The sequence below is a fragment of the Nycticebus coucang genome, chromosome 20 (genome assembly GCF_027406575.1).
Source record: "Nycticebus coucang isolate mNycCou1 chromosome 20, mNycCou1.pri, whole genome shotgun sequence".
NCBI classification, from domain to species: Eukaryota; Metazoa; Chordata; class Mammalia; order Primates; family Lorisidae; genus Nycticebus; species Nycticebus coucang.
This window is the reverse complement of record NC_069799.1, coordinates 48,373,711-48,396,478: the sequence shown is the minus strand read 5'-3', so window position 1 is coordinate 48,396,478 and position 22,768 is coordinate 48,373,711. Positions and strand designations below refer to the sequence as shown.

General features: G+C 42.2%; 1 protein-coding gene across 2 annotated transcripts in view; it reads left to right on the top strand.

Annotated features, from left to right (window-relative positions):
- Positions 1-22,768, top strand: part of APBB1IP (amyloid beta precursor protein binding family B member 1 interacting protein) — a 97,171-nt gene that overhangs the window by 63,611 nt on the left and 10,792 nt on the right. For both annotated transcript variants that reach the window (XM_053573145.1, XM_053573146.1), the window contains 5 exons: positions 5,055-5,141; positions 8,334-8,477; positions 13,358-13,468; positions 21,045-21,143; positions 22,010-22,124. In XM_053573145.1, coding sequence (XP_053429120.1) covers positions 5,055-5,141; positions 8,334-8,477; positions 13,358-13,468; positions 21,045-21,143; positions 22,010-22,124 — 556 coding nt within the window. The remainder of the gene's footprint in view (positions 1-5,054; positions 5,142-8,333; positions 8,478-13,357; positions 13,469-21,044; positions 21,144-22,009; positions 22,125-22,768) is intronic.

The following is a 22,768-nucleotide window of genomic DNA, read 5'->3' as shown; positions in this document are numbered from 1 at the left end:
AAATAAATAAAATATAATTTTTATTCTACTTTTTCTGGTGCTTAACTGAAATTTGGTGGTGGTTATGGTTTACAGTTGGCTGTATGAGTGAGGAATAGAGAGAGAAACACAATTTCTTCCTCCTCTCAGCTGCAGAAGGTCCGGCCTATAGCCTGGAAGCCACAGTGGTAGAAAATTATCTCACGGCATCTTTCTTCCATTCCCTTCCAACCTCCCCCTACCTGAGCAGAAGACTTGAGGGTACCGATTGTTGACCATCCAGGACCAGGCACGGCTTGAAGGGAAGCCACACAGTAATCACTTTTTTTGGTCCTCCATGTGGGCTGCTGTGTTAAAGAAATGTCTCCCCGTGGCCGTGCCCTGGATCCTCCCACCAGCCAGTGTGGGCATGTGGACATATTAGTCAATGTCTGAGGCATTAAAAAAAGTCCACTTCTGAATCCCAGCAGCTCACAGCAACAGAATTGCCGCTTTGCTGTGGTCTGCAGCTTATCTGTCTGTGGGTCTAGAACGTGAGTCAGACTGTCCTAGGACAGCACAGATCTGTGATATATTCTTCCCATGATAGGCAACCAATGGGAAATACGCTATGAACCTCCAGTCCTCTGCTCAGCATTGATGATTTGTCTCTTCCATACTCATGCTATTGACCAAACCAAGTCACAAGGCCAGACTCAGCACCAGTGAGGCAAGGAAATAAGCTCCACCCACTCTGGAGAAAGTGACGCCACCTGACCACATTCAGAGAAGCAGACGGTGCTGGTCTGATCTCCGTTCAGGTGGACTGTGCTAATCCCATGGGCCTCACCAGATTGGCTCTTCCCTGGTACTCCTCCTGTTTAGCAACCTCTGTGTCTTTGTGGATGCTGCTTCTCCTGCCTGAAGTGCTATTCTTATTCTTTATTCCCTTAGCTGAATATGGAACATCTTTCAAGGCCTGATGCAAACCTTGATCTCCTCTGCAAAGTTTTCCTTCAGCATCTCCGCCCATAGTCATTTCTTCCTCTCTGAAAATCTATCAAACGTGGCTCATTTTTTACACAATGTTGTATATCTCCCCGCCTCTGGAGGGTATAGTCATCCATCCGTCTGTCATCTGATGATATTTATCTTCTCAGTACGATGGCAAGCTTCTTAAGAACAGGGATGTTTTGCATGTGTGAGGATACTCACAAACAATTACTCATGGACTCATAACTGCTTGCTTGATTTCCTCTTTATTCTAAGAAGGCGACATTTTATAAGTCATGTATTTCTGTTTCTTTTTATGCAGCTGTCCCCACATCTCACACTCGCAGAAGCTGTGAGAAAAGATGGCTGGGACCCAAAGTCTCATTTTCTATTTTAAAAGTTTCCTTATTGCTCAATTCAGATTTGTACAGATAAGGATGAAATTTTGAGTTTCCCTGCTTGTCACAAAGCAGCCCACACTGAGTGGGCTGCCCACACCACAGGCGAAAGCTGTGACCTGGGGGCAGTCAGTCTGATTGGAAGGACTTGCCCTCCTCCAGCTCAGATTTACTTTGTGGTTTTGCTTTCTGTTTACAATGAAAACAAAACACAGGATAGCACCCTCACTCAGAAAGTAAAAAGTTGTTCAGAAGCTGAAAATTTAAGAAATGTTGTCAGAGAAAGCCACGCTACAGATCCCGACTCTTTCAAGCACCATTTTTAAAATGTGGCTTCGCACAGTTTAAACAGGCTCTTCCCTTCCCTGTCCCTGCGGGGGTGACAGGTGCTCCCCCTTTCTCAGATGATGGTGGGAAACATGCTGTGCCATCTTTATCACCCTCTCTGTTCATTCTTACACCACCCACGATTCAGATTTCTCACCCTCTCTGTCAAGGTTTGCTTTTTAACAGCAATCTGTGTATTCACACTTGTGACAAAGTCATCTTGTTTTGGGTCACATTTTCTCATTGTGGGAAAATATATATAACATAGAATTTATCATGTTAACCTTTGGTGGTACTAAGTACATTCACATTGTTGTCTAGGTTCTTTCCCATAGTACTTAGAGTATTTTTTTAGATAGGGTCTTGCTATGTTGTCCAGTCTGGACTCCAACTCCTAGGCTCAATCAATCCTCTCACCTCAGCCTCCGGAGTAATGGGGAGTACAGGGATGCACCACCATGCCTGACTCTGTACTTAGAGCATTTTTAATGCTGAGAAAAAAATTATAAGAACTCAAAGCTCTGTCACTAATTAGCCTCAGGTGAATCACTTAATCCTCTGTTTCTTTCTTTCTTTCTTTTTTTTGAAACAGTCTCACTTTGTCACCCTCAGTAGAGTGCCTGGTGTGGTGTCATAGCTCACAGCAACCTCAAACTCTTGGGCTCAAACAATCCCATTGCTTCAGCCTTCCAAGTAGCTGGGACTACAGATGTCTGCCACAACTCCTGGCTATTTTTTTTTTTTTTTTTTAGAGACGGGGTCTCACTCTAGCTCAGGCTGATCTTGAACTCCTAAGCTCAGGCAATTCACCCACCTTGACCTCCCAGAGTACTGGGATTACAGACGTGAGCCACCGCACCCAGCCTTAATCCTCTGCACCCTTGTCTATAAAATAGCAATAGCAATAGTGCCTATGGTATGGGGTTCTTGTAAGGATGAAAAGCACACCTGCATAGCCTCAGCACAGAGTTCTAACAAGTGCTACGTTACTCACTATGGTTAGCTGGAATCTTTAAGTCAAACATGTAAAATCAAAATAGTTTTCTGAATCCTGTATTATAATCATACAAAATGCTGTCCTTTCAAATAACAAGTCAAAGCAAAAAGATCTTGAAAAAAAACATACTAGAAGAAAACTTCTTTTAATAAGAATTATCAAAGAAATCATTATTTCCCCTATTTAAGTCAAAAAAATCACCACTTTTATGCATCCTATTTCTAGTAGATACCATAAATCTGTACATTTTATTTGCCCATAGTTTGCCTCCTAACTTTCTGTCCAGTACACTCAGTTCTCAAACGTCACTGCACATAAAAATCATCCAGGAAGCACATTGGAATGCAGATTCCCAGGCCTTATGCCAGAGATTCCAGCTCAGCAGGTTGGGAGCCCAGGAACATGCATTTCTCTAAACAAGGATCACACATGGAGAAATACTCCTATTGTATAAATAAACATTTGTGTCTAGGTTTAGGAGGATCCTTGGTTTAGTCATTGTGCTCTGAGATGTATTTTCTACTTTTATTACCAATGTATATTTATGTTATTGTATAAAACTCTATGTCTCCAAATAAAAATCCTGAACCCTATGACAGTAGTAATTCGTAATATTCACTCTGATACTTCGGCTGTACTGATTGTGTAAAAACTTGGTCCTGAGTGCTGGTGATTTTTTGAAACTCATATACTGTTTATTTTCACTAATATTCTGCATTAGCAAGACATAATACAGTGATCACTACAAACCATGCTTAGCCACCATGTGTCCTTTTTTCAGGGCTTTTTTTTTTTAATTTATAATTTTTAATTAATTAATTTTTTTTTTTTGAGACAGAGTCTCACTTTGTCACCCTTGGTAGAGTGCGGTGGCATCACAGCTTACAGCAACCTCCAGCTCTTAGGCTTAAGCAATTGTCTTGCTTCAGCTTCCTGAGTAGCAGGGACTACAGGTGCCTGCTACAATGCCTGGCTATGTTTAGAGATGGGGTCTCGCTCTGGCTCAGGCTGGTCTCGAACTCATGAGCTCAGGTGATCCACCCACCTCATCTTACCAGTTTTCACTGCTTTTAAACCACAGTCTGCCTTTGCTTAAGCTGGCTATCTTTCTAGAAATGACCTTTCCACTCTGTCTGTCCCACAAGTTGCCAACTAGCAAACTTTTTGTTGTGATCCAACGCATAGAGTTTTTATTTTTATTTATTTATTTATTTATTTTTATTTTTGAGACAGAGTCTTACTCAGTCACCCTGGGGTAGAGTGCTGTGGTGTCACCGTAGTTCACAGCAGCCTCAAACTCTTGGGCTCAAGTGAACTTCTTGCCTCAGCCTCTTGAGTAGCTGGCACTACAGGTGCCCACCACAATGCCCAGCTACTTTTAGAGCTAGGGTCTCACTCTTGCTCAGGCTGAACTCCTAAGCTCAGCTGATCCATTTGCCTTGGCCTCCCAGAGTGCTAGATTACAGGCATAAAGCACCGCACCCAGCTCAACACATAGAGTTTTGTTTTTTTGTTTTTTTTTTTGGCCGGGGCTGGGTTTGAACCCACCACCTCCGGCATATGGGACCGGCGCCCTACTCCCTGAGCCACAGGTGCCGACCAACACATAGAGTTTTAAAAAAAATAAATAAATAAACAGTTGCTAACATTTACAGAAATCCAGATTTCAGCCTTTATTTTATAAACTCTTCAGTCCACAAAGCCTTGGGCTCCCCCATGGCACCCACTGGCGAGAGAAGTTCCTCCTTAGACACAGGACATGGGTTCCACATTCATTCCAGCCCCAGGCTCTTCCCAGTGCCTTAGGGCTTCTCAGCCTCCAGCATTTGACATGTATGTTCTAGAACTGGGTCCCCATCCCCCCAGCAACTGTCTCATACTGGTTTGTGGCCTGTTAGGAGCCAGGCCACACAGCAGCAGGTGAGAGGTGGGTAAGCAAGAGAAGCCTCATCTGTATGTACAGCCACTCCCCATCACCCGCATCACCGCCTGAGCTCCGCCTCCTGTCAGGTCCCACCCACCTCACCCCCATCTGTGGAAAAGTTGTCATCAATGAAATTGGTCCCTGGTGCCAAAAATCTGGGGACCATTGTCAAGAACATGGAATTTAACAGCTAAATGACATCGTATTTTTTGCTAATATTTTCTATCTTATGTTTCCTCATTGATTGTGCCTTACGGGAGGGAGGGGAGGTTTTCCTCCGGCCTCGGTGATGCAGTAATCTGCATTTCAGAAGGTCCCGGTGGTGACTGATTCTGTACTCTGTGGTTACTGTCCACTGCGCATGCGTACATCCCTCTCCAGCAAGACCGGGAGTTCCTTGCAGTGTTTACCTTGGAAATGAAGACTTACAGAGCTAATCTTTTATCATTCTATTTAGAATTTCTACTTAAATAACAAAGGGAAGAAAGAAGGCAAGGAAACCAATGAGAAAATGAATGCTAAGAACAAGGAAAGTTTACTTGAGGTAAGCTTAATTTTACAAAGAGGGAGAAATGAGAAGGACTTTTGTTGTATCTATTTTTAAGTTATTTGCTTCCCAGAACAATGGAAAAGTTTGACAATGTGCTGAAATGTGAAGTTGAAGTTTTAAAATGAAACTATTACTAAATTATAGCTATTTAGATAATTCAACTGTTTCTCTGAGTCAGTTGTTAAAATGTATGGCTTGGAATAATAAATTTTGCTTTTCATGCAGTTGAATTAGTAATTCTTGACTAAAAAGATATGAATCCTCATAAAACTCAGGTCCTAACAAACCTTATCTTTCATGACCTATGACGTGCTGCAACAGAAATCGGATGTGAGGATTCCACACTGTTTCTTTTGTTTGTTTGTTTTTGTTTTTTGAGACAGAGTCTTACTTTGTCACCCTTGGTAGAGTGCCATAGCATCATAATTCACACCAACCTCAAACTCCTGGGCTCAAGTGATCCTCTTGCCTCAGCCTCCCAAGTAGCTGGGACTACAGGCACCCACCATAACGCCCAGCTATTTTTAGAGATGAGGTCTCACTTTGCCTCAGGCTAGTCTCCAACTTCTGAGCTCAGGCAATCCACCTGCCTCAGCCTCTCAGAGTGCTAGGATTACAGGCATGAGCCACTGCGCCCAGCCTTCACGTGTCTTTTTAAAAGTAAACTCTAAGATGGTCTTGCAGAAGCCAGATGTGGTAGAAAGAGAGAGATTTAGAGTTAGATGGCCAGGTGCGGTGGCTCACACCTGTAATCCCAGCACTCTGGGAGGCTGAGGCAGGAGGGTCCCTTGAGCTCAGGAGTTTGAGACCAGCCTGAGCAAAGCAAGACTCTGTCTCTACTAAAAATTGAAAAATGTTCCGGGTGTTGTGGTGGGTACCTGTAGTCCCCGCTGTTCAGGAGGCTGAGGCAGGAGAATCTCATGCACCTAGCTAGAAGTTTGGGGTTACTGACCTAGGCTGACATCACGGCATTCTAGCCTGGGGCAACAAAATGTGACTATGTCTTTAAAAAAACAGGCATGAGGGCGGCACCTGTGGCTCAGTCGGTAAGGCACCGGCCCCATATACCGAGGGTGGCGGGTTCAAACCCGACCCCGGCCAAACTGCAACCAAAAAATAGCCGGGCGTTGGGGCAGGTGCCTGTAGTCCCAGCTACTCGGGAGGCTGAGGCAAGAGAATCGCTTAAGCCCAGGAGTTGGAGGTTGCTGTGAGCTGTGTGAGGCCACGGCACTCTACCAAGGGCCATAAAGTGAGACTCTGTCTCCACAAAAAAAAAAAAAAAAAGGCATGAGATTGGGAATTAGAGGCTGGCATAGGCCCCAGCGCTGTTTTCGTGCTAATGGGCAAGACTCAGACTTCTGAAAACCTCAGCATCATACTGTATCCTTACAGAGGTTCAGCGAGATGGTGAAAGCACATGTTCTTTACTGTACAATGTCTGTGATCATCACCACCAGGACGTGTTCCAGAAGTTCAGTTATGGATTGATTGATTGATTGATTGATTTTTTTTTTTTTTTGGAAACTACTAATGAGTTTTCACATACTAATTATGTTAAAAATCGAAGCTCCCAGCACATAAGGCGGATAGATGAAGCCAGATCCCATGGGCATGCTAAAGCCACAGCCAGGTCTTATTTACCCACGACAGTGTGTGGGTCTTCTTGAGTTAGTGAATTTTGGACTTCTCTTGAAAAGTTAGAAGACTTGATGATGCCTAAGCCAGGGTTCCAACGTGGAGCCAATTGGCAGACGCTGAAGAGCACCCTCTCCTGTTCACTAAGAACAGCGCTCTCTCCCTTTCACTAAGGTCCCCAACTCTGCTGGTCTCTAGGCCTTGCCAGACTTTTCAGCCTTGAACCAAATGAAGCAGGTACCAGGACCTGCTGTTTCCCAAGACCCGGAGCACCCGTCTTACAGGTTCTGGTTCCTGGGACCATGCTCAGGGAGGTCCAGCAGTACAGTCCTTGTTCTAGAACTTCAACAGTGCTTTCCAATTGGATGGGAAAGAAAATACAAAGCATGTTTTTTAAAAACCATCATTATCCTGTCTAATCTGGGCCAAAGATCTGCTTGAATTTAAGAAATTGTTGATAGGACAACTAATACTAGCTAATTTGGGAGGAAATTGGGGGAAATGGGAGCAAAAACATTTTCCAGCTCTACTCCGTATAAATTTACTTGGAAGATGCAAAATTCAGTTATTTTGCATTTAGGAGACTAAACGGAAGGATGTTGAGAGTTATAAAAAGCAAGCAAAAAATAAGTTTGAGAATTTGAACTGACATATAGAATAAAATGTAATTTGGTCCTCTGGCTTTTTAAAAGAAATGTATTAAGGAAGATAATCATGTGCAAGTTTTGAGAGTTGAAAATCTATAACTAGAAAATGTGAGGGCGGCGCCTGTGGCTCAGTGAGTAGGGCGCCGGCCCCATATGCCGAGGGTGGCGGGTTCAAACCCAGACCCAGCCAAACTGCAACAAAAAAATGGCCGGGCGTTGTGGCGGGCGCCTATAGTCCCAGCTACTCGGGAGGCTGAGGCAAGAGAATCGCTTAAGCCCAAGAGTTAGAGGTTGCTGTGAGCCGTGTGACGCCACGGCACTCTACCCAAGGGCCGTACAGTGAGACTCTCTACAAAAAAAAAAAAAAAGAAAATGTGCTTGATCATTCCTTTCTGATACTGTAGTACTAATAATTGCCTTTGTCATTCTTTGAAAACTATCTCGGTAATAGTATATTACTATTATTATACAAGGTATTCGTTTATGTTTAGAATTATATAATTTTTCTACTTGCTAGCAATGAAATAGTAATTATGTTTTACTTATCAGGAAAGTACTAACTGTTCTATTTTTGAATTTATATTAATAGTAATAGCCTTTATTAAATGCTTACTTTTACAATATACTAGCATTGTACTAACAACCTACTACCTTATGAAATCAGGCTATTAATTCATTTATGAAGTAACTTCAGGTCAAACTCAGAAGCCAGGGTTCTCAGCCCTATGTTATTCTTCCTCCCTTTTGGCAAATAGCATATAATGTAAATATGTGTATTCAACATACGTGTTATAGACAAAATTGACTTTTAGTTTCAAGGCTAATTTGCAGGTTTGTTTCAATGTGAACAAAAATGTGTGCTTTATCTTTTGTGTGTTTTATGTCATCGGAATCTTAATTTCAGGAAAGCTTCTGTGGAACGTCAATCATTGTACCAGAACTTGAAGGAGCTCTTTATTTGAAAGAAGATGGAAAGAAATCATGGAAAAGGCGCTATTTTCTTTTACGGGCTTCTGGAATTTATTATGTACCCAAAGGAAAGACCAAGGTCAGAAATAAAATAAAATAAAATAAAAAAGCACTTTAGCAATAAAGCGTTTCATGTAAGTGAGACTGAAACACTGAGGTGAGGCCGGGCGCCGTGGCTCACGCCTGTAATCCCAGCACTCTGGGAGGCCAAGGCAAGTGGATTGCTCAAGCTCAGGAGTTCGAGACCATCCTGAGCAAGAGCACGGCCTGTCTCTACTAAAAATAGAAATATTAGCCATGTGTGTTGGAGGGCACCTGTAGTACCAGCTATAAGGAGGCTGAGGCAGAAGGATCACTTGAATCCAGGAGTTTGAGGTTGCTGTGAGCTAGGCTGATGCTGCAGCACCCTAGTCTGGGGCAACAGAGTGAGACTCAGTCTCAAAAAAAAAAAAAGATACACCGAGGGGACAATTTAAATACACTCCCTGTAGCTGTAAGATCCGTGGTATAATAATGTTTATAGAAAGACACGGCCCTGGGGACAGAATTACTGAAATGTTTTTTAATTTGTTCTATACTGCTCTCTTGAAAATAAATGAATTTTATCTATTTTAAAATGAAGTTTGAAAAATTATATCAAAGGCACTTTCCCAGAGATTATTTTGTTCCATATCTATTTCTGAGGACCTTATTTCCCTGTATTTAACCCTCTTGTTTTACGATAATTATAGTACAACTTCTCTCTGGCCTCAGAAGCGTTGGAAGTGTTGATAACATCTTCCTTGAGATCTTAGCCCTTATACTTTGAGCACTTACATTGTTCTCTCAGGTATACTGGATGCATTTCCGACATCAGTTAACTTAGTGATGTGGGTTATTGCCTCAAATCTAAAAGCATATGTTAAGTTCTTCTTCAAAATGTAATTTTAACTCTCACTCTGACCATTAGCTTTCTCTAAGACCTTTCTTGAACTCCTGACCTCAAATTATCCTCCCATCTCAGCCTCCCTGAGTGCTAGGATTACAGGCACAAGGGTTGTGACATTTCCACCTTCTGTTCACCTTTTAGAAGAATTAGGATGTATCTTTTATCTATTATATACCCACAATAGCCATAAAGTTCACGTGCAATTTATAGTTTTACGAACTTTACGGCCATCCTATATATCTAGGGTCAGCAAAGCATTTTGCCTTTCCTTCAGAATCCAGGGCGCCACCAAATGATGTATTTATGGATTGCACACTTTCTCTGGTCAAGCTTAATCCACATTTCCAAGCAGGTGAAGTCATGGTGAACATCAGGGTCTGCTCCTCTCCTAAGGAGACGGTGTCATCCCTGTGGAAGGCGGGAAGGGCACCGTGGGTAAAGCTCAGTCCAGGACAGCAACTGTCCTCCTTTGCCCCTTTCCCTCTGGTCTCAATCTTAGATCTGATTCTTTCCCACCTGTGCCATCGTCCTGTCCCACATCAGAGATCTAACCATTGACCTACAAATAATTTGTTTTATTTTAGAAATGTTATGTCTTGGGCATTTAAATATAAGTGAGACATATAGATAAACCAATAACGAACAATATGCTGAATGATAAACATGTTTTTATTAGGGTTGGGCAAGGTACCTCTTCTCACTGCTGCCATTAACATTGGAACAGAGGAAGTAACCAGCTAAGTCAGGGAAAAGAATAACAAGTAGAGATACTGGAAAAGCAGAGGCAAAAACTCTCATTTTTCACAGTTGATGTGATTATCTACCCAACACCCAACTAAAAAACTATTAGGACCAAAAAAATACCAAATACCTTATTTTCATTGATATAGACAATATGCAAATTAAATCATAATGCAAAATATTTCACACATAGTAAAAACAAAAAAATGCAAAGCACCTGACAATAAGCTTAATAAGAAATGTTTAAGACCTATATGGCATAAAAAATAAAATTTAAGAAAGGAAGTGAAGTACAACTGAATAAATAGAAATGTACTGTGTTGCTAGATGAAAAAAATATTAATTCTCCCCACATTTTCTCTATAAAGTCAATGTGACTAAAGGAAAAATTTCAGTAGGATTTTTTTTTTAATTTGAAGTTCATGAACTAATTCTAAAATTCATCAGAAAAAGATACTTCCAGCCTGGGCACAGTGCTCATACCTGTACTCCCAGCACTTTGGGAGGCTGAGGAAGGAGGATTATTTGGGGCTAGGAGTTCGAGACCAGCATGAACAACATAGTAAGATCCTGTCCTGTATAAAAGGGGGGGGTGGGAGATTTCCAAAATATCAAAGAGATCCCCCCCAAAATTGTGAAGAACATTGAGGTAGGGCAACTCCTGCAGATGTCAGAACATTAGATAAAAATAGTACGTCTATAGCCGAAGGGTTCACAAGGAGCCATCTAATACATGTATAAGGTAAAGGTAAATTAAAGTTAGCATTTTATAGGGGAAAGAATGTGGTATTCAACCACTCACCTTGAAATCATTGTCTATCCATTTGGAAAAAATAGTTGCCCCTACCTCATTTCATCTACCAAGTTAACGTCTACATTGATTAAAATATCTTTAGAAAAAGAGAGTATAAAACCCTACAAAAGGATATAGGATAATAATTACATAATTGGGGGGGGGAATGGGAAAGGCCCATTTTGAGTAAAAACTCAAAATTCTACAGGGAAAAAAATGACAGATTTAACTATATAAAGTTGGTTTTAATTCCTTATGGCCAAAACTACCACACAAGAAGTCAAAGACGAACTACAGAGTCAGCGCACTTGTAACGTGTATAACCAAGTATGAACATCCGTAACATGTGAAGACTTCAAATCAATGACATAAATATACTTGTAGAAAAATGGCAAAGTTTTTAAAGTGAGAATTCACAGAAATGGAAATACAAGTAGCCAGTGAGTAATTAAACATTGCTGTATCTTACTAGAATCAGAGAAATGTAAATTAAACCGATATTTCCTCCATAAGATTGCTAAAATAAACAATATTGGGCAGCACCTGTGGCTCAAAAGGGTAGGGCGCCGGCCCCATATGCCGGAGGTGGCAGGTTCAAACCCAGCCCCAGCCAAAAACTGCAAAAAAATAAAATAAAACAATATTGATAATGTTTACATTTGTGCAAGGTCAGGAAAGGGGCACTCTTATCATAGAAGGTTGGAATGTAAACTGGTGCTGCTAATTAGGGGACAGTTTAGCAAGATCTATATGTAAAAGGGAATAAATACCCATTTAAATGGCAACTCCATGCTCAGCAATGCTATCCCAATGAAATATTTGCTCATATGCACAATATTTTTTGTAGTAGCAAAATATTGAAATAAACCTTTAATCATCTATAGAAAAATGGTTAAATAAATTGTTATACTTACACAGTAGAATGCTGAGCAGCCATAAGGTGAATGTCATATATTCATCCATGTGTTCTGATGTAGAAAGACCCCAAGATACAGCATTGAGATAAAGGGGCCACGTGTGATAGCTCACATCTGTAGACCTAGCACATTGGGAAGCCAAGGCAGGCAGATCACTTGAACCAGGAGTTAGAGACCCAACTGGACAACACAGCAAGACCCCATCTCTTAAAAAAAAAAAAAAATAGCCAGGCCTTGTTGTGCATACCTGTAGTCCCAGCTACTTGGGAAGCTGAGGAAGCAGGATCACTTGAGCTCAGGAGTTTATGGCTGCAGTAAGCTATGATGATGCCACTGCAGTCCAGCCTGGACGACAGAGGGCAATGTCATCTCAAAGAATGAATGAATCAATAAATAAATATATAAATTTATAAATAAGAAAAAGAACAAGTCATAGGAAAGTATAGGAAAACCTTACTCGTGTTTTGAAAATTACGGAAGTATTTGCACGTAAGTGGGTATGTCTGCACATATGTAGGTTTATAAATGTTTACCCAAAAATATTTGGGAGAAAACTACCAAACTATGAACCGTGGTACTTCCAGAGAAAGGAGTGGAATAAGAAAAAGGTCTGGTGAAAGAAGACATGGATTTATTTTATACAGATTTTTAATTGTTAAAAAGTATGCATTTTAAATAAAAAATTCAGAAGAAAATATCTTTTAAGATAAAAACGCACAACCACAACCAAGGAATAATTACACACTAAGGTGTAACAGTTCTGCCCTCCATTCATTCACTAGGTGAGAAAGTATAGAATATGAAAGGGAGAAAAAAGAGCAACGGAACAACTTTGTAATTGAAGTGTAACCAAATATGTAGATTAGAGGTTGCAGTCTGCACGATGCACATTAGCCATGGAGGAGAGGGCTCTGTTTCCATGGCAATGTGCCTGCAGTAAAAAGAAAGCACGAAAGAAATCCATTTTCCCAGAAAGAAGGGCATGAAGTGTGTACTAATTTACTGAGCCTCGAGTTTACCTCTCATTGTTCCTCCTGTGGGGGGACTTTTTTTAAAATGCTCAATCACAAAATCCATCACAGACTGAGAATTGCAAAAGCCAAAATGAAGTTTCTGACTGCATCAATAACCACATCTCAAGGTCAGTCAGTTCTGGCTCCGGGAGTCCCCAGGAAGTCACCAGAACTGCCGTATCATCGTTCCCTGCATTTCTGGGGCAGCGGCACGCTGTTTTATCTTGGTTACACTCTTTTAAAATTGACGGATAATGACTGTACATATTCACGGGATACGGACTGATATCCTCACACATATAACGTACAGGTATCAGATCATAATAACTGGCAGATCCATCATCTCTACCATTTATCATTTCTTTGGGCTGGGAACATTCACTATCTTTTGCCTCTGAAAATACAGGCTTGGCTTTTAGAAAACTATGTGTGGTCATGCTTTATGTCAATTACCTAAGTCAGTATCTTCTCTACTCATATGTAATCCTTCCCTGTGCCCTCAAGAACAACCTTGGAAAACGATTAACTGCCATCTCAGTTGAGGTTATTTTGTTCCCTCTCTTTCAGACATCTCGAGATCTGGCATGTTTTATACAGTTCGAAAATGTCAATATTTATTACGGGATTCAGTGCAAAATAAAACACAAAGCGCCCACTGACCACTGCTTTGTTTTAAAGGTATGTTGTAAAGAAATCCTTAATTTAGATTTGTAAGCGGTTTGGAATAATATGTTCTTTTAAGGAAAACTAAAATGTTAAATGGTACATAGTTCTCCACAAGGGAACCATAATAAAAAAATTTTTAAACCAAAATAAGAAGGGGAGAAACATTTCTATTAGTTTGGGTCATTTTCCCCCAGTAACTGCTATCAGAGCATTAAACCTTCTCTCTGTGGGATTCTTCATCACGTCCGAAAACAAAAGACCCACATTTTGAACCTATTTAATTTATACTTTTATGGAGAAAACGGAGAAAAGTTTTTCTTTCTTTATTTATTGGAATCATTCCTTTGTAAGACATTTTCAGAAATTAGAAATTGGCCAAGATTTTCTAGAAAAAAATGAAAAGAGCAAACCAAAAAAAAAACTTAAAAAAATTACTAGGTAATGAAACTTTGTAAGGAATATATTGTCAATAGGCCAAAATGCATAGTCAAATGTTTAATATGGTTTAGATTTTTTAAGATTAAAATCTCAGATCAGTCACATCCATAGATGTACCACTAGAACCATACATGTGATGTACTGAGGGTCTTTAGGCTACAGACCTCTGGGATCAGGACTGTGGTAAGTTTTTCTTTGTGTTTATTCTTAGATGTAATACTTAGGCCACTTCACTCGGATTTAATATTTTTTTTTTTTGAGACAGTCTTACTCTGTCATCCTGGATAAAGTGTGATGGCATCATCATAGCTCTCTGCAACTTCAAACTCTTGGGCTCAAGAGATCCTGCCTCAGCCTCCCAAGTAGCTGGACTACAGGGGCCCACCACTGCGCCTGGCTGATTTTTCTATTTTTAGCAGAGATGGGGTCTCGCGCTTTCTTTTTTTTTTTTTTTTTTATTGTTGGGGATTCATTGAGGGTACAATAAGCCAGGTTACACTGATTGCAATTGTTAGGGTCTCATGCTTTCTAACTCCTGAGCTCAGGGAATCCTCCCTCCTCCACCTCTGAGAGTGCTAGCATTACAGGCATGAGCCATCTCGCCCAGCCCAGATTTAATAATTCTGACTCCCTGCATAATCGTGTTACTTATTCTGAACGTCAAATAATAATTGGTTGAAATTATTGGCTTCCTGGAGGACTCGGGACAGATTGTGTCATTTTCGTTTAGACATCCTAGTTGTCTTTTTCATGACTGAGCATACACTTCTTGTTAATTTACACTGCATTAGCTCAGTCAACCTGATGCTTAAGATGGTTTTGGAATCAGAAGTCCAAAATCAAAATCAAGGCTTGGTTCCTTTTGGAGGGCTTGGAAGGAAATTCCGTTCCCCGCCTCCACTCCCCTCTCCTAGCTTCTGGCAGTTTCCAGCAGTCCAGCATTTCTTGGCTTGCAGCTGCATCCCCAGTGTCTGCCTCCTGCCTCCCATAGCCATCTTCCCTCTGTGAGTCTATGTTTCTTCTCCCATAAGGACACAGGTCATGCTGGTTTAGGATGACCTCATCTCAACTTGATTACATCTGCAAAGACCCTATTTCCAAATAAGGTCACTGTCCCAGGTACCAGGTGTTGGGACTTCAACCTAACTTTGCCAGGGGAGGATGGGAGACACAATTAAACCCTTAACACCCACATGCTCTACCACACTAGAAACAGAGAAATTATCCTTTGAATTTCTTCCTCTTCCGATTTCTCATTTAATCCCTGAGCAGGTTCTTTGGATTTCCCATCCATGTCTCTCTTCGGCCCTCCCTCTGTCTGATCCTTATCCTCACTCCAAGTCAACGTAGCCATCAGTTACTTCCCGTGTTACCCTGCTGTTTCCAAATGTCCAATGCCCCCCACCATCTAAAGCAGTGTTTTTCAACCTTTTCTATCTCACAGCACACTTGAATCTATAGTTCAGCTTCTGCAACACACTTAAATTATGTTGATCAAAAAAAAAAAGTAGTTTGGAACTGAAACAGCAACAGCAACTGGAAAATTATTCAGAAATCTACCTATTAAGTACTTACTGCTAAATTTAAATAAATTTCTGCAGAAAAAAAAAGTTGTGTTTCAACTTCTTTCAAAAATAACTTAATTAATGATCTTTGAAAATTTTCAAAACACACCTAAGATCCTTTCTCAGCACGCTGGTTGAAAATCACTGTTCTAAAGGACCATGTCCAGATTCTGGCTGGACACATGGCCCTTTATTCTGACTCCTCTTTGGCTACATTTCCGCCCCTACTTCCATGGTTCCCAGACTTTAGCCACACAGAATTTCCCCACGGTCCCCAAATGTATTACAACATCCTGTCGCTTCTTCTAAAAAGCTTTTCTCAGCCCCTGTTTCCAAACTTTTATTATGAAACTGACCATGTCATGGGGTAATCACATACTCGTTTCCATCTCTCCCAACAACACCCCCCCAACCACCACTGCCCAGGGATGGTGTGAGCCCTCTCTCACTCATCTTTACCTGCCTGGGGATAAGCACGCTGCTTCTTTTTTTTTTTTTTTGAAACAGAGTGTCACTATGTTGCCCTTGGTAGAGTGCGGTGGCATCACAGCTCACAGCAACCTCAAACTCTTGGGCTTAAGCAATTCTCTTGCCTCAGTTCCCAAGTAGCTGGGACTATAGGCACCCAGCACAACACATGGCTGTTTTTTGTTGCAGTTGTCATTGTTGTTCAGCTGGCCAGGGCTGGGTTTGAATCTGCCAGCCTCGATGTATGTGGCTGGTACTGTAACCACTGTCCTACGAGTGCCAAATCCACATCTTTTTCTTTTTCTTTTTTTTTTTATTTCAAATTAATATGAGGGTAAATTTCTTTTAGATCCTCAAAGATCTAAAAGTCGACCTTCCTTTTGATCCTGCAATTCCATTACTAGGTATCTACCCAAAAGAACCAAAATCATTTTACCACAAAGACTTTGCACCAGAATGTTTATTGCAGCTCAATTCATAATTGCCAAGTTACAGAGGCAACCCAAATGCCCATCAATTCATGAAAGGATCAACATAGTCCATATACTATGGACTACCAATCAGCCATAAAAAAAGATGGAGACTTTACCTCTTTTATGTATACCTGCATGGAGTTGAAACACATTCTTACTTATTCTTCTTAGATAAGTACCACAAGAATGAATGGAAAAGATAAGCACACTTCTTAACACCCAGAGGTATTTGTTAAGCAAATGGGGCCTTGGTTCAGCCACTTCCTTTGGCTTAGATAAATTGCTTAACCTTCCTAATCCCCACTTTCCTCATTCTTTAAGTTGAGAGGTCTGTAAGATCCCTGTAAGCAGTAACCTTCTGCAATTGCCCTGTCCTTCATGTGCTGCGCTCATGTCCCAAGAGAGCTTGCCTGCTTTTATGGTCAGGAACAATCGAATCAATTGTAGAAGAGTCTGGCCGTAGCACTGAACTAACATGTTCTTTAACACTTTAACTGCCTCGTGAGTTGTATTCAATTTACTAATTGAGCCTGGGGCCTAGTGAAGCATATATAACTCACATGCCTCTTGACCTATCTTAACCTAATAAAACACCATGGCCCCAAGGAAAAAAATTTTTTTCTAGTGTGGCAGTCAATGTGCTAAACCTCTTTGTAAATCATTTTTCAGCAAAAGGCTTAGAGAAGCTCCTAGGGAGAGTCCAAGACACAGTGGAGAACAGGTCACAACAACTTGTATATAATGGGCTGGAAGCCCAAGGGATTTCTGCATTGCCAAGGGAGCCAGAAAGGACCCCTATGCTCATCTAAGAACCATAAAGTCTGAGGACTGAAAGATTTAGGAGTCAGCTGATACTTAATTCCCCAGTATACATTCATAGCACACATGTAGTGTAAGGAAATGGTGAGACTGGCCTGTGGCAAGGTCTGTATTCCTCATCAACAGCTGCCTCATCAACCAGAGTTGTTGTGGGCTGGGTGCAGTGGCTCAGGCCTGTAATCTTAGCACTCTGGGAGGCGAGTGGATTGCCTGAGCTCAGGAGTTGGCTTTGTGCAATCGGTGAGATTGACAGTCTGCCCTGGAAACTTGGCTGTCACCTGACATGCATCCAAAACCAAACCAAACCAAATTAATATATTAAACTCAAAGTAATAATGCCAATTTTCCAAATGTCTGGAGGGAGGGGGGAGACTGCCTTCTAAGAAGAATTGCAAACCTGAAAGGAGCTGAAGAGACTGACAATGATCATCAGAACAAGAATGCTGCCTGTAGGTCACAGGGCTGCTGTTTCTGGTGCTGAAAGACAAGGACATCCGTCTGGCTTTGCAAGTTGTATTGTCAGAGAGATGCGTGGGGCATCTGTGGTTTGTTACATTCCATCCAATAAGCTCTGCTTAGTATATTTCTCATCAATATGACCTTCAGGTTAATTAAGGCAACAAATCCTTTTTGCTATTGGGTCACTTTACCTGAGTTGAGAGAGATTTCCAATTTTAAGGGCCTTCACAGAGGACGATTATTGGCGTAACATTTGCAAAAAAATTAAATTTAACATTCAGAATTAATGAGTAAGCGTTGACTCGCATTAACAATGAAAGGTACAGCAGCCGTTCAAAAAAAAGCGTCTTCTGCCATCTGCCGGCCAGACGGAAAACTGCAGTGACATTCAGACGCAGACGTGAAGCTGTCCCCCTCGGGAGACAGAGGGACTGCCATAGCTAAAGGAACTGACCGGTTTTTTTTTTGTTTGTCTTTTTGTTTTCTTTTTTTATTTTATCTATTTATTTATTTTGCAGTTTCTGGCTGGGGCTGAGTTTGAACCCACCACCTCCGGCATATGGGGCCGGAACCCTACTCCTTTGAGCCACAGGCACAAGCGATGCTGATACAAATTCTGAGGGCTGAAGGACCTAAATATAGAAAAAAATCTATTTAAAAATAAAAGAGTAGAATTCTCCACTGCCTCCAAAGGCCAAAAGTAAAAATTATTGATCACGTCTGAATTTTTTTTCCTGTGTCATCTTTAAAATGTGGGATTTGGGCTTAATAGCTTAAAATAAATACAGAAATTCTAGGTGATAAGTCATAAGGTCAAATGTATAGTAACCTCTCTGAGCCTCAGTTTTGTTTGTAAAATCGAAAATTACTAAAGTTTTATCAAGCTCTTAGAATCTGTGTCTCGGGCGGTGCCTGTGGCTCAAAGGAGTAGGGCACCGGCCCCATATGCTGGACATGGCAGGTTCAAACACAGCCCCAGCCAAAAATTGCAAAAAAAAAAAATCTGTGTCTCATCCTTTCTGGGTAAAGACAACAATTCCACAGGCTGTCACCTGCTGGGTCACTGTCACCAGGAGGGTAACTAGTGCGGATGGATGCTCCCTCTCAGGTCCCAACAGAGGTTTAAAAACAGACTAGGTCCTTTGATTGGATCAGCTGTGGAAACAGCTATTTCCTTGGAAGTCAGTGAGTAAGCTGAAAGTGAAAGTGAAGTGGAGAGGTCTCTGCAATACCCTAAGAGAGAGCCGGGCATGGTGGTTCATGACTGTAATCCTAGCATTCTGAGAGGCTGAGACAGGTGGGTTACTTGAGCTCAGGAGTTTGAGACCAGCCTCAGCAAGAGCGAGACCCTGTCTCTACTAAAAATAGAAGAACTAGCTGGGCATCACGGTGGGTGCCTGTAGTCCCAGCTACTGGGGAGGCTGAGGCAAGAGGATTGCTTAAGCCCAAGAATTTGAGGATGCTGTGAGCTATGATACTACAGCACTCTACCCAGGGCAACAGAGTAAGACTCTATATCAAAAAAAAAAAAAAATGCCCTAAGCAAGGAACCGAAAAGCTTCCCTCCTTTCCTGTCCACTGAAAGATACAGATAGATGCTTCCAGCTCTCTTGATTTTTCCATGTCACCTTCAGCACCATCAGAAATGTGTGCTGACACTAGCAGGACTAACAAACGCCTCTGAAGAATAGAGGAAAAGAAGAAAGAGGTAGAACCACCCACCCACGTACATGATGGTTGTGGTTAGTAATTACTTTTCTATATAGTAAAGTTTATTAAAAGTTACAGTGATCCGTGAAAATTCACAAGGCACATATTTTAGAACCTGGGTTTGGTTGCCTGCATCTCACCTGATGGCTGCAAGACTTCTGTTTTTTTCCTGAGACAGAGTCTCACTTTGTCGCCCTCAGTAAAGTGCCCTGGTGTCATAGTTCACAGCAACCTCCAACTCCTGAGCTCAAGCGATGCTCTTGCCTAAGCCTCCCAAGCAGCTAGGACTGTAGGTGCCCGCCACAATGCGGGGCTATTTTTTTTTTTTTTTGTAGAGACAGAGTCTCACTTTATGGCCCTCAGTAGAGTGCCGTGGCCTCACAAGGCTCACAGCAACCTCCAACTCCTGGGCTTAAGCGATTCTCTTGCCTCAGCCTCCCGAGTAGCTGGGACTACAGGCGCCCGCCACAACGCCTGGCTATTTTTTGGTTGCAGTTTGGCCGGGGCCGGGTTTGAACCCGCCACCCTCAGTATATGGGGCCGGCACCCTACCGACTGAGCCAGAGGCGCCGCCCGCGGGGCTATTTTTTTTAGAGATGGGGTCTCACTCTTGTTCAGGCTGGTCTTTTTTTTTTTTGACCAGGGCTGGGTTTGAACCCACCACCTCTGGCATATGGGGCCGGCGCCCTACTCCTTTGAGCCATAGGCACCACCAAGACAGGCTGGTCTTGAACCCATGAGCTCAGGCAATCCACCTGCCTCGGCCTCCCAGAGTGCTCAGATCACAGGCATAAGCCACCACATCTGGCCAACTGCAAGACTTCTAACAGAATAGGAAATGTTGCCCTTGTGTATTTCCTTCAACAATTATTCTGACATCTGGAGTGGAAAACCTGCCACACCCTCGGCTGTGTGCTAAGCATGGGGCGAGGGGGTCTCCAATAGTGATAAGACAAAGTTCCCACTCTAATGGAGGGCACAGTCTTTCAGAAACAGAAACATAACACAGAAATTTTTAAGGGTGATGAGGGTAAGAAAAGGGAGTGTAGAGTGTCTCTCTTTCTCCTTCCTGCCTGTCTCTATCATCGTTCTCCCTGGAGGCCTGGATAAAGCCATTGCCTGGTGCCACTTGTAGCAAGTGCAACAGATAGAAATATTCCTTCCCCAGGCTGTCCACCCAGAGCCCCCTTGAGTAGGAGAGAGCAGTTAAGAGAAAGACATAACCCTAGGACTAGATTTTATTAGTTACAAAGCCTCAACTCTTGTAGGCCTTAATTCTGTGACATAATAATTAGATCAGGTAAGTTCCCTTAGCATCTGACAAATGGGGAAATGACTCCTATCTCTCTTGGGGGACAGAAACATGATAGAAGTGAAGGCTTTCGAAAGTTGTAAATGGAGACATGAAAATTATTATTGGTAAGAGTAAAAAGTGCTTATGATAGATGATATGACAGGTTTCTTAAATCCTTTCAAACTGTAATCATTTTAAATAGTGCCCCTCTTCGTGACTCTAAAATTGCAGCCAGTTATTTTTGCTGCCACCACGGTAAATCACACACGTTGTTAGTTTTTTACAAATTGTTTCTGACAGGTGCTTTGAGCTCCTAATAAATGAGGTGTTTGTAAATTTCCTTTGAACCTGCTTCTTTCCAGCATCCCCAGATTCAGAAGGAATCCCAGTACATCAAGTATCTCTGCTGTGATGACGCAAGAACTCTTAACCAATGGGTTATGGGGATACGGATTGCCAAGGTGAGAGAGGATTCCTACTTCACCCCACCCTGCATTTTCCCATCAGCTTCCTGAGTCCAGCTTTTGTTGACCTCCTCTGGGGTACACAAGTGTTACTTGTTCATCTGCCCAGTAGGTTTTTTAAATAGTGGGGAATATAGAAACAGGGACCTCTCCAGTGATCGGAGAATCAAGGGTTGATTTTCATGTAAGACTTTTCAGATATTTACTCATGGAGAGTCTTGCATGCTTAGAGTGCAGTTAAGAAACACAAGATCATCTGGGCATGGTGGCTCATGCCTGTAATCCTAGTACTCTGGGAGCCAAGGTGGGTGGATTGCTTGAGCTCAGGAGTTCGAGACCAGCCTAAGAAAGAGCAAGACTTGGTCCCTAATAATAAATAGAAAAACTAGCCAGCATAGTGGTGCACACCTGTAGTTCCGGCTACTCAGGAGGCTGAGGCAAGAGGATCACTTGAAACCAGGAGTTTGAGGTTGCTGTGAGCTGTGATGACCCCTTCTCTCCAGCCTAGAGACAGAGCAAGACTCTGTCTCAAAAAAAAAAAAAAAAAACCCACAAGATGGAATCTATGACAGGTATAGACTATAAGTAGGCTTTCTCTAGGCAAAGAATCTGTAAGTGTAATCAGAATTGTGTGGCTAAAGCTGTCCTCTAATGTGTAGGTGAAAAGATTAATTGACTCTGCTCATTTGGAAAATTATTGAACATGCGAAAAAGCCATTTGTGGATTTTCTTTATCAAAACATCCCAAAACAAAACAACTTGGTGGTCACAGAATATTCTTTTCCTCCATGTGTATATTGCAGTTAAGTGCAGAATTTGAGATAAAAGGATTCCTTTCTCTCTTCCCTTGTATTCCCCCCTAGTACGGGAAGACTCTCTATGACAACTATCAGCGGGCCATGGCCAGGGCTGGCCTTGCCTCTCGGTGGACAAACCTGGGGACCGTCAATGCCACGACACCAGCCCAGCCTTCCGCAGGTACTCGGCAAAGGAGAAATTCCAACACATACTGAGCTCAGATCTTATGTTCAGAACTTCTCCAGTACAGTCTCTAAAAGCAGACCTTTGTAGTTGCTTTTCAGAATGTGCTCTTCTTCTCTTGGTTGGGCTGAACCTCTCCAGTCTCCCGTACACCCCCATATCTTTTTTTTTTGTAGAGATAGAGTCTCACTATACCGCCCTCGGTTAGAGTGCCGTTGCGTCACAGGGCTCACAGCAACCTCTAACTCTTGGGCTTAAGCGATTCTCCTGCCGCAGCCTCCCGAGTAGCTGGGACTACAGGCGCCCGCCACAATGCCCAGCTATTTTTTTGTTGCAGTTTGGCCGGGGCTGGGTTTGAACCTGCCACCCTCGGCATATGGGGCCGGCGCCCTACTCACTGAGCCACAGGCGCCGCCCACAGCCCCATATCTTACAAGTGACCTGTAACAAAGCCTTGACCAAAACTTTTTTCATGACATGCTGGTGGATGAGACGCTGATTTCCAGTTTAGGGTGAGCTAGCAGAGAGGTGTTTCTCAGCAGAGTACACATACTCTATTTGACCGAGGCTCCCTTGGTACCCAGAAGTCTGACCCATCAGGTAGTGTTTTGCCTCCGTGACATTGCAGCTAGGATTTTGAA